General features: G+C 43.8%; 1 protein-coding gene across 1 annotated transcript in view; it reads right to left on the bottom strand.

Moving 5' to 3' along the window:
* HPD (4-hydroxyphenylpyruvate dioxygenase) overlaps positions 1-13,134 on the bottom strand; it is a 72,118-nt gene extending 58,984 nt beyond the window's left edge. Inside the window, exon 1 of the mRNA XM_068121057.2 lies at positions 12,988-13,134. Within this exon, the coding sequence (XP_067977158.2) occupies positions 12,988-12,990 (3 nt within the window). The 5' untranslated portion in view covers positions 12,991-13,134. The remainder of the gene's footprint in view (positions 1-12,987) is intronic.

Raw genomic sequence — 13,134 nt, 5'->3', positions numbered from 1 at the left:
CTGGTGGGTGAGTGATGCCACAAGATGTCGGTGTCATGCCGAGGACACACCACGTTCCACTGCGAGGCAAACGACGCCACCAACAGGGGGCAAATCCACACAAACCAGTCATGGCATCAAGCAGTGTCGCCCCATGCCCATCGTTGACAAAACAGGTGGCGATGAAGGAAGCGACAGCCCCCCAAAGAACAAAGACCAACCAGAGGTAGTACTCAAGGATGTCGGTAGCAAAGGAAACTGCTACCATGTCCGGGGACTTGTGTGTTATTTTTTTTTTTTTTTTTTTTTGTATACTGAATCGAGGCTCGTGAAAGAGCTAACATTTATTTCACAAACAAATCAACCAGACAACAAAATATACAAAAAGAGGGAGCGGAAGACAAGATGGGGAGAGAAGGGGAAGCACACAACCACAACATTTGAGGGCAGGGAGAAGTGTGGGAGGGAGAGGGCTTGGGGGCAGGAGGCGTGGGAAGGGGAGGGGGGGGGGGGGGAGAGGTATAAAACACAAGGGGACCGAAATTAGCGGGGGTAGAAAAGATCAAGGTTTTGGATGGGGGAGGATAAGAGATGGTGGTGAACAGCTGTTTTAAAGACCTGGAGGGTGGAGTGGGATTGAAGAGAGTGAGGAAGTTTGTTCCAGAGGCGGGAGAAAAGAGGAATGAAGGAGTGAAGGTGAGCAGAAAGTCTTGATTTTGGCAGTTTAACCATAAGAGGGTTGCAAGCGGATCTTGTGCGACCTGTAGGGATATTTGGGGGACAGAGCCCAGAGAGAGCTGGGGGAGCTAGGTCGGAGAGGAGTCGGTAGAAGACAGAAAGACCACCAACCTGCCTGCGGTGAGTGAGTGAGAGGCCCTTGGAGTTAGCTTCATCGCATTTACATGTCTTTTTAGTAATAATTATTATTTACTTACATAATTAAAAACGAATCGGTTGGCATCCGATAACTTTTTGAATGCCCCTCAATTCCCTCAGGGAACCACTACCGAAACAAACAACAATGATCATGTTGTCATGGGAGCATATCGAGCTCTGTCATGGAACAGAAAATAAACTTTACGCAAGTTAGGACGTAAAGGCAAAGGACTGTCAAAGATATACCTCCAAACACCTGCTACGACTACAACTACTCCAAATAATCCTACCTTATAGCTGGGGAGAGTTTTGGCCCCGTCTTTTATGAACCTGAAGTTCGATTGCATTTCTGCGACATACACCTGGCCTACTCTTCATTAAAGACTCCGTGGGAACCTTTAACATCCAGGAGCTAATGCGAGCAGACAGGACAGCTGGCATCACATCCATCCAAGTTACGGCGCACATCGTGATGCAACGTCAACCTGGCGAATCACCAGGTCGGCAGTTTATAGTCGGGTCGGAAATCGAACCCCGGCTCGAGACAGCTCAAAGGTACGTCTGCGACCTCCACATGATCCTTTTGAACTACCATGACATAAAGAGCCATGCAAATACCATTTGCAATATTTGCTAATATTGTACCTGCACATCATTTGATCAAAATTGCATCGTATCAGGTGCATATTGTAGCTCTTATGAACATTAATAAAACATGAATCATTGGAATCTTCCGCGATGAAGTTAACTCCGAGGGCCTTTCCCTCGCTCAACGCAGGCAGGTAGGTGGTCCTTCTGTCTTCTACCGACTCCTCTCTGGCCTTGCTCCCCCAGCTCTCTCTGTGCTCTGTCCCCCAAATATTCCGACAGGTCGCACAAGATCTGCCTGCAACCCTCTTATGGTTAAACTGCCAAAATGAAGACTCTCTGCTCACCTTCACTCTTTCATTCCTCTTTTCTCCTGCCTCTGGAACAAACTCCCACACTCTCTTCAATCCCACTCCTCCCTCCAGGTCTTTAAAACAGCTGTTCACCACCATCTCTTGTCTTCCCACATCCAAAACCTTGATCTTTTCTACCCCCGCTAATTCACCCCAGATACACGTTTTTGAAATACCGACTTCTTTCCTGAAAGTCCTAGCAGTGTCCATGTGTTTTATACTTCCCCCAACCCCTCTCCACCGCCCCCCCCCTTCTCATGCCTCATCTCCCTAAGCCCTCACCCTCCCACAGATCTCCCGATGTCCCTGTTCTCTACTGTTGTACTTGTGTGCTTCCCTCTCTCTCCCCATCTTGTCTGCTCACTGGCTCCCCATCTCCCAGAGAATCCAGTACAAAATCCTCCTCTTGACCTACAAAGCCCTCCATAACCTGGCCCCATCCTACCTGGCTGACCTCCTCTCCAGACACACTCCCAACCTCAACCTCCGCTCTGCTGGTACCAACCTCCTGACCCCCCCCCCCCTCCATCCGGACCAAATTCAGATCCTGGGGGGACAGGGCCTTCTCCATCGCTGCTCCCACCCTCTGGAACTCACTACCTCACACCATCAGAGACTCCTCCTCACTCACCCCATTCAAAACATCACTCAAGACCCACCTGTTCAACACTGCATTCAACATTTAACCCACAGCATTTAACCCCTGACTATCTCTTCTCCTTCTCCCTCCTTTTTGCTTTGAATATTTCCCTATTGATTCTTGTTTTTTGCAATTGTTTTTATGTTTTGCTATGCATTATGTTTTGCACTCTGTCAAAGCGTCTTTGGGCTCCCTGAAAAGCGCTATATAAAATAAATGCATTATTATTATCTATCTATAATTCCAGCAATCTCTGTGTGTCTGTCTGTGTGTCTGTGTGTTTGTCTGTGACCGCTGTTTCTCGACAACCACGGGTCCGATATACTTGAAACTTGCCAGGTATATTGCTGGGGACCCGAGGATGTGCCTTTTCAAGGTTTGTAATTAATCGGACAAGTACCTACCGAGCTATGTCCAAAAAACGCTTCAACCAATCAGAGAGCAGCGAGCTATCACGTGTGCCGAACCGTTAATGCAATGCAAGCGTTAATGCGTTAATGCAAGGCTTTTCTTTTTTTCCCTCTTCTCTTTCTACTTTTCCTTGCGATTAAATTGCAAACAGCCAAAATACGTTGGCGCTAATTGAATAATTGGCCATTAACACTAAAATAATCGTAACTGCGATATGCCAACTTCCGGACAGTGCAGCCTTCCATGTTGTTGTTGTTTGCAGCAGCTGTTTGCAGCAAGGCAAGGCTTTTCTTTTTTTCCCTCTTCTCTTTCTACTTTTCCTTGCGATTAAATTGCAAAAAGCCAAAATACGTTGGCGATAATTGAATAAATGGGCATTAATAGATAGATAGATAGATATGCGATATGCGAACTTCCGGACAGTGTGCGCGTTACGAGCTGACCGCCATTACGGTACGTAATTCGATTTCTTATGCGCATTATTTCTCCCAATTCAGTCAGAGCGAAGGGCGGAAGCGAAGAGCGTTGTTATTTTTTGTTTACGGGCGTACGGGCGGGGTAGAGCGTACGGGTAGCGTTTTTTTTTTTTTTTGGCAAGGAACGGGCACCCACGTACGGGCAATGCCCTAGTCTATCTATAATTCCATTAATCTCTGTGTGTATGTGTGTGTGTATGTGTGTATGCGACAACGATTTCTCGACAACTACCGGTCCGATATACTTGAAACTTGCCAGGTATATTGCTGGGGACCCGAGGATGTGCCTTTTCAAGGTTTGAAATTAATCGGACAAGTAGTTACCGAGCTATGGCGATTTAGCCGTTCGCCGTTCGCTTTGGCGTTGCGAATGGACCAAACCATTTCATGTAAATAGAGGGGGGGGTTCTGTGGTCGTTGCGAATGGACCAAACCATTTCATGTAAATAGAGGGGGGGGATTGTCACTGTACTCGCAAGCCGTTCACCGTTCGCTTTGGCGTTGCGAATGGACCAAACCATTTCATGTAAATAGAGGGGGGGGATATAATTTTAGATATATATATAGTACGGGCATATATATAGTACGGGCATGCCCTAGTCTATCTATAAATTCCAGTAATCTCTGTGTGTTTGTTTGTTTGTACGTTTGTCTGTGACCGCTGTTTCTCGACAACCACGGGTCCGATATACTTTAAACTTGCCAGGTATATTGCTGGGGACCCGAGGATGTGCCTTTTCAAGGTTTCATATTAATCGGACAATTACTTACCGAGCTATGTCCAAAAAACGATTCAACCAATCAGAGAGCAGCGAGCTATCGCGTGTGCCGAACGTGGCGGACACACTCTGCCTCGGATGGCACATTTGAGAGCGTATTCATTTATTTCACGTTTGCAAACTATGTTGGCGCTATGTTGGCGTTAAACTATGTTTTAAAACTAATAAAAACCATTTCATGTAAATAGAGGGGGGGGGGGGGGGGGGGGGATTGTCACTGTACTCGCAAGCCGTTCGCCGTTCGCTTTGGCGTTGCGAATGGACCAAAACATTTCATGGACCAAACCATTTCATGTAAAGCGTTCGCCGTTCGCTTTGGCGTTGCGAATGAACCAAAACATTTCATGGACCAAACCATTTCATGTAAATAGAGGGGGGGATATAATTTTAGATATATATATAGTACGGGCATGCCCTAGTTATTATAATATTAAAATGCATATTTTGATACTAGTGATTGTTCCATGGGCAAAAATATTCAAAGTGCCGATGAATTTCCTTGCAATTTAGAGCAATTATAAGATGGGAAAAAGTAATGGTCGTCACAAAGATGAATGCAAAAATAAATAATAAACTCCAAATCGCAGCAAAGGAGCGAATTCTGACAAAGACTTATGCGCGTGTGGCATGGAATGCATGCAACCTGACATTCCAGGTGGGCTGTTCCATGCCAAATCACTGAACTTTCAAAAAGTTCCCCATGCGACATCTCATGGGTGTCGATTAACTTCGTCTCCAAAAATGTATTTCTGGGTAATATGACAAGGGGGAAAATTTCAACCCCCAACTCCAAGTGATTTGTGAGAAACCACCCCCCCCACCCAAGCTTTCTTCTACTATAAATGAATGGTGTATGTGTATGTGTATGTGTATGTGTGTGTGTGTGTGTGTGTGTGTGTGTGTGTGTGTGTGTGTGTGTGTGTGTGTGTGTGTGTGTGTGTGTGTGTGTCTAATACTTTGTGTCTAATAATTACGTACGTCTATTATTTACGTACTATTGAAATGTACCTTTTAACTCTTTACACTGCTGAGAGAGACCCCTTTGACCTTTGAAGACCCTTTAAGACCCCTAAGATCCTTAAGACCCAGAGGCCAGAGGACCCATAAGACCCAGATGACTCAAAAGTTCTGAGGACCCAAAAGACCCGAAAGTCCCCGAGGACCCAAAATACCCAAAACTCCCCAAAGACCCAAAGGACCCAGATGACCCCAAAGTCCCCGAGGACCCAAAAGTCCCTGAGGACTCAGATGATCCCAAAGTCCCCAAGGACACAAAAGACACAGTAAACCCAAAAGTTCATGAGGACAGTGTCCATATGTTTTATACCTCTCCCACATCCCCCCAAGCCCTCTCCCTCCCACAGTTCTCTCGATGTCCCTGCTCTCAAATGTTGTGTTTGTGTCCTTCCCCCTCTCTCACCATCTTGTCTACCTCTCCCCTTATTTTGTGTTTTATGTGTCGGTTTGACTTTTTGTGTGATAAATGTTAGCTCTTTCACGAGCCTCGATCTTGTATACAAAAAAAAGAAAAAAAAAGACACAGAAGACGCAAAAGGTCCAAAAGACCCGAAGCACTCAAAATACCCCCCTCACTCCCGGCCCCCCCATGAGTCCAGCAGGCAGGTGTGCTGCAAGGTGGTGAAGACCAATGAAGAAACGGGCCCCCTCGTATTGATAAAGGTATGAATCTTAAACTTTGAAGCTGAGATACACTGCATTACCAAAAGTATGCGGACACCCCTTCTAATTAGTGCATTCAGCTGTTTCAGCCACACCAGATGGCCTCACATTATCATCAAGCACCCTCTGGTACAATGAAGAATTCATAGTGGATTCTATGATGGTGAGCTGCCCAGGCCCTGATGCAGCAAAGCTGCCCAAACCATAATATTTCCACCACCATGCTTTACAGTTGGTATCAGGTTCTTGTGGTCAAATGCTGTCTTTGGTTTTCGCCAAACATGTCTTCTGGCACTGTGGCCAAATAGCTCAACCTTGGACTCATCTGTCCAGAGCACATTGTTCCAGAAGTGCTGGTCTTTGCCTCGGTGTTCATTGGCAAACTTTAGTCTTGCCCTGAAGTTCTTTCTGGACAGCAAAGGTTTCCTCCTGGCACACCTCCCATGTAGATCAAATTTGTGCAGCCTCTTTCTAATGTTAGACTCGTGCACCTTGACATCAACAGTGGCAAGAGCTACCTGTAGGTCCCGTGATGACATTCTGGGGTTCTTAGAGACTTCTTTCAGCATCTTGCGGTCTGCTCTCGGGCTGAACTTGCCGGGGCGGCCTGGCCTGAACAAGTTGGCAGTTGTTTGGAATCTTCTCCTCTTGTAGATGATCTTCCGGACAGTCGAATGATTGATTTCAAATTGTTTGGAGATCTTTTTAAATCCCTTCCCAGATTCGTAGGCATCTATAACCTTCTTTATGAAGGCCACAGAGAGCTCTTTTGATCTCGGCATGGTGATGCCGCACACTTCAACAACAAAGAGAAAACCAAACGAAATGTCTGAGGTTTAAATAAGACTGGTTCCTCCAAGATCCTCTCTAACGATGTTCTAATCATTTGCACCTGAGCTGGTGCACCTGATTCAAATTTTAGGTATTTGAAGTAGTGATAAATGTATGGGTGTACTTACTTTTTCCACATGCGAAATTTGCGTTTATGTTTATTTAAATTATACAATGGACTACAAAATGTAAATGTTTCATGATATTTGTTGTATTATATCACCTTTATCTATCAATATTGTTGAAATGAAGATCAAATAGCTGTATGTTGAAATATGTTGAAAAAGTCAAAACTTTACATGGGGTGTACTTACTTTTTCACGTGACTGTATCTGGGCTTTATGGCAGAGTGGCCAGACGGAAGCCTCTCCTCAGTGAAAGACACATGAAAGCCGCTTGGAGTTTGCAAAAAAGCACCTGAAGGACTCACAGACTGTGAGAAACAAGATTCTGTGGGCTTTCATGTGTCTTTCACTGAGGAGAGGCTTCCGTCTGGCCACTCTGCCATAAAGCCCAGATCGGTGGAGTGTTGCAGTGATGGTTGTCCTTCTGGAAGTTTCTCCCATCTCCACACAGGATCTCGGGAGCTCAGCCAGAGTGACCATCGGGTTCTTGGTCACCTCTCTTACCAAGGCCCTTCTCCCCCGATTGCTCAGTTTGGCCGGGTGGCCAGCTTTAGGAAGAGTCCTGGTTGTTCCAAACTTCTTCCATTTAAGAATTACAGAGGCCACTGTGCTCTTGGGAACCTTCAATGCAGCAGAGATTTTTTTGTAGGCCTCCCCAGATCGGTGCCTTGACACAATCCTGTCTCTGAGCTCTGCAGGCAGTTCCTTCGACCTCATGGCCTGGTTTTTGCTCTGATATGCATTGTCAGCTGTGAGACCTTATATAGACAGGTGTGTGCCTTTCCAAATCATGTCCAATCAATTGAATTTACCACAGGTGGACTCCAATCAAGGTGTAGAAACATCTCAAAGATGATCAAGAGAAATGGGAGGTACCTGAGCTAAATTTCAAGTGTCATAGCAAAGGGTATGAATACTTATGTAAATGTGATATTTCAGTTTTTTCTTTTTAATAAATTTGCAAAACTTTCTAAAATCCTGTTTTATCTTTGTCATTATGGGGTATCGAGTGTAGATTGATGAGGGAAAAAAATGAATTTAAACGATTTCAGCATAAGGCTGCAACATCACAAAATGTGAAAAAGTGAAGGGGTCTGAATACTTTCTGAATGCACTATGTTTTGAAAGGGAAATGTTCTTTTGTAAATACCAATCTAAATGCTAATCCCCAATAGATCAAGACTTGATTCACAACCTTAAGAAAAATGTGACATTTATCCACAACCTCGCCATAACAGCACTCAACCGCACATTTCCACCAGGCTGAACAGTTTATGTTTGTATCCCACTGATAGGCCAAAACTGCATCCGGACATGAACCAAAATCTAATTGGCTTGCCCATAATCACACACACAACCTGTCCACCAAGTTTCGACCGAATCCGTCCATTACTTTTTGAGATATCCTGCTCACAGACAGACAGACAAACAAGGGTTAAAACTTAACCTTTGATGGCGTAGGTAAAGTAAGACAATATTATTAGGTTGCGATGAGGAAAGGCAAATGTATTTTTTCTTCGGACAGGGAAACGAATCAAATTATTGCTTTAGCACTAAAGGTTCAATGCTAATAACATTTCCTGAAACAAAGACACATTATTGTACACAAAAGATGAAATTAATCTGACGTCGCAAGAACTGCGCTAATAATGCTGAAACTTGGTGTAGATGTAGATCAGATCAATATGTTTTTAGCTTACCTGGAACGAAGTTCAGGGGAGCTTATGCGATGGTGTGTCGTCCGTCCGTCCATAAACACTTGAAACTTCTCCGAAACCCGCTAAACGGATTGTGACCAAATTTGGCACAAATGATATTTGTTATGTTGTGACTAAAGTTTGTTCATGGCATTAAAAAAATCGGGGTCTAATGGGGTCTACCGGGGTTCAAAGTGGATCCGGGGTTTGACCCCCCCAAAATAGGAATTTGCTTTTTTCTCTGAAACTACAAACACTATTTCGATGAAACTTCACAACCTTCATCACCCATGATGTACCAATGTTTGTTCACGGCACTAAGAAAATTGGGGTTTTGTGATGGGGTAGATGGGGGTAGGAGTTGGGGTTGCTCCCCAAAAATAGGAAAGTTTTTCTTTGTTTGTTTAAAGTCTTATGATTATGTTAGTATGATTGTACATGTTGCCCTGTCTTCGAGCAAGCATTCAAATTGGTTTAAAATACCTTTAATCAGTGCAGTATACTGTTTATTCGACCAGGTGAGCGCCAGGGGTATTGCCCCTATGTTTTTTTTCAGTGCGAGCTTCAATACATTGAGTACCTTTTCTTGGTATGTCTTTTTGCCCCCTAGTTGTACATTTATAAATTACCTGATTGATTGTTTGTTTTGAGGGAAATGCCTACACCTAAAAGTGATAAATCTACAATATGGAATTATTCTGGCCACTTTTGTGGGAACAGGTTGGACACAAACCTTGAAAATCTATGAACATGACAAAATTTTTGTTTTGAGATGCCTCTAACATGAAAATGACAAAAGCACTGTTTGAAGGGGCGGGGGAGGTCATAGCCCCAAACCACATGGTCACTTCACTCAAAAAGGTAAACATTTTTTTGGAGGGTAACTTTCCTCAACTTCAGATGTTTCTCGTAATTATTTTGTCAATGTCTTAGATGGATGCGTGTTGGTATGGAATGATCCAGAAATGACATATGAGCAGCCTGGCCTGCACAGGGTAAGAAGATGCCCTTTCAGACAGAACCAGCGAGCAGGGAAGGACGAGCAAAACATCAGACGTTGACAACCACATTCTTGTGAACGTCTATATGTTTTTAACCACAGTACTAAACTCATCAAATGATATCTGTGCAACTTCGTCTGTCAAAGTATGATGGGTTTGTCGAGTATTTTCTGCTGCTGTGGATCTTCCAGGTTGTTTCCAAGCATCGCCTGAAGAACCTGGAAGAGCTCATTACTCACCTGTTTACAAAGACAAGCTATTTTTTAAATAATCACTTGTAGACTGCCAGGTGTTCCAATTTTTCATTTCATTTCGTGACCTGAAAATCGGGTGGGCATCAAATTGGCATGATAATATAGAAAAAATTAAGAAATAATGTTCATGACTTTTCACAAGTCAGATTCTGGTACGTTAGTCTGTAATATAATGTTGAAATTTATAATTTTATTTCCAAAATCTCCGTTTAGCCTCGAACGCATTTCGATGTATTGACCAATGAGGATCGCGCTTATTCGCGCTACGAACGATGTCTGGGCGTCCGGCTGCGAGTAAACAAAATGGCGGCCTCCAGTAGCAGCGACGGTGACGAGGGTGGGAGCGAGAAACGCTGTTATATGTGCATTTCTCCGGCCAAAAGATCCAGTTTAATACCTTTTAGTGATATAACATGGCCGCGATATTTGCAATTTGTTCTTACGTGGCAGAATTTAGAAGGTGATCAAGCTGAAATTGCGAGAAATTTCGTGAAGAACCACGTTGACGAATTCGGCGAACGTGGCGAACAGTATGGTAACAATACCTGCTATAGCTATACCGCATGACGCAGCGTTTCATCAAGTGTGTTATTCACGATTTACCGATAAACGAGTGAGCAGGGTGCAAAGCAGCATGAAAAAGAGAGAAGAAAATGCAGCCAATACTGGTAGGTTGAATAACTTGAATAATAAATCATGACAATGCTTCAAAAACTTAGTTTGATTTTTTTTTTTTGTGAGGTATATGTAAAATGATTTTGTGTGTAGTCGAACGATTTTGAATTGAAGGAACTGTCCAATATTTATGCAAGGAGGTAGGGCCGAGGTGAAACAAATAAATTTTTAAAAGGAAGTCTGAGGAAGGTGGGGGGGGGGGGGGGGTGGGAGGGAATCTAGTCGGGCTAATCATGACTTGAGGTCTAGACATTTTAAACTCACATAATTTTAATTGTTTTCTTTTATGTGTATTTATTGCAGCTTCAACATGCAACGACATCACGTTGCAACGACATCAACGACACCTTAGAGAACACTACTTCACTGCGCTACAATTGAGAAATGCAATAGATGAGATCAAGCCAAATATGCCATGGCCCCCAACCTCTGAGCACCTGACAACAAATGCCGCAGAAGCAATTGTACCTGCCTGTCTCTATAACTTTATTGCATGGATGGTGGGAGTGTCAGACGAACCTGATTCTGATGAGTTTGTAAAGATAGAATCTACAATACATAGAAGAATTCTCACAATTGCACAGGACATCATATACCTCCAATCAAAGGGAAGGAAACAGATGCCCAAACATTTGTCACTTGCAATGACAGTACGTCATCTCTCAGGTTCAGCCCAATTAATCAGCCTACTGAACGGGTTTGGTTACTGCGTCTCAAACTCTGTCGTCTTAAATCATGACACTGCACTGGCTAACCAAGAACTACATCGTGGAGAGGATGCTCTTCCATCAATCATTCAGGCGGGCAAGCATGTCACACTCGTATGGGACAATAATGACTTCGGGGAGGAGACATTGTCTGGGCGTGGAACAACGCACAATACCAATGGGATTATAATACAGCGACCAAGTCAATCCCATGAAGTAGTACAACCAGCACCAGTCACTACAGTTAAGAGGACGCGGGAGAGATCGATGCAGCCACCTGCAGTGAACCTTGCCACATATTATGGAGGGAAAAACGAAGGACCCGCTCCATTCGCAGCCAGCGTTCCATTGGATCGAGCAACGTACTTCCCATTACTCCAGCACCCTAAGACGATAGACCTAGCATACCACATCACCAAGTACAACATTGACGGGACTCTGCCATCTTGGACAGGATTCAACCAACTACTGTCTTGTGTTGAAGTTCCACCAAAGAGCGTGATAGGGTATCTCCCTGTCATTGATGCCACTCCGACTGAAATGAATACGGTACTAACAATACTGCAGAGAAGTGTTCAGATCGCCGACAAGTTACAGTTGGAAGCAGTCGTCATTGTCGTTGACCAAGCCATCTATTGCAAGGCACAGCTCATTAGATGGAAGAATGCACAGTTCATGAAGAGACTGGTAATTCGACTTGGGGCATTCCACACTGCAATGTCCTTTCTTGGCTGTATTGGAAAGAGATTTCGAGAAGGTGGTCTCCAAGACATCCTGGTCGAGTCAGAGATTGTTGCAGTGGGGTCTGTGAATGGAGTGTTCAGCGGCAAGCATTACAACAGGGCAGTTCGAGCCCATAAGCTGATGTCAGACGCGATGCAGCAGATGCTCCTGGATGCATATTTTGAATCTATTCCAGAACATGAAGCGGGTAGAGTGAAGGAACTTTTGTCAAACTTAGCTGAAGCTTTCCCACATCCAAACTACCATGTCATTCTCAACAGTGACAAGTTCAAAGACTTCAAAACCTCCTTTGACAAATTCTTAGAAGCAAGTGACACCAAACCAACATTTCGCTTCTGGAGTTCATACATTGAGACGGTGGAGCTTCTCTAGCCCATCTCGAGTTTATCATGACGTCAATGCGCACTGGTTCGCTTGTACGCCGCGTAATTGTCTTTGATGGGTTAAAATATCACCCCTTACACACTTATTGGACCTATTAACAGTTTCAAAATAGCATTGGTAAACCACCATGGATCGTAGTAGCAACACCAATCACAAATATTGTACAAAAATTTAAAATTATGCAGGTTTTAAGGTCCAAAAACATGACTTTCTGATAAATGCATCAACAGCATGTTATTTTACCAAGTCGTTAAAACAACATTTTTACTACTTTTGGGGGTCTGAATTAATAAATATTGCTGCCAAGACCAATGTGAACATGACATCATATAGTTTGTGTTGTTTTTTTACTGTGTAAATGGGTATTTCAAATGTAACATACAATTGGTGTATACTGGTGTTTTGGGGCAGCGGTTCTCGGTAACGTACCACGATATCGCTTGTGAAAAAAAACAAGATGTTTTGGAGGTCATAAGGCTTCATCCCACACCCTTCTTGCCAAATCCCTAGGTTCAGGTCATGAAATCAAAAAAAAAAATAGATATCCACCCTATGGCCCTGTGTCTATTACTAGTAATAAGTAAATTGCAATCAGGCGACAAGGATTAGTCCTTACCGTCTCCTATTGAGCTCAACTTGGTTTGAATTATGGCTGAAACCTTAAAATCCTATCTTCCAGGAAAATAAAAACAAAACCCTATGGATAGTGCAATCACACATTTCCCATCAGGAATGTAATCATATCTAACTGAACAGTGTCAACTACCTGCGATCAGCTTTAGCTTACCATGTTGTGTGGAGATGCAGTTCCAAGGAAGAGTGTCTCGAGCAGATGAAGAGCTGAAATGACCCTGTTACGAGATATTACGCTCAAATACACCCTCCCTCACCACTTCAACCTTCACAGCCCTCCCTCAACACAAACACCACCACC

This window comes from Myxine glutinosa, chromosome 6 (assembly GCF_964187855.1).
Source record: "Myxine glutinosa chromosome 6, kmMyxGlut1.1, whole genome shotgun sequence".
Taxonomy (NCBI): Eukaryota; Metazoa; Chordata; class Myxini; order Myxiniformes; family Myxinidae; genus Myxine; species Myxine glutinosa.
The sequence above is the reverse complement of the archived record's forward strand: the minus strand, read 5'-3'. Positions and strand labels throughout refer to the sequence as shown.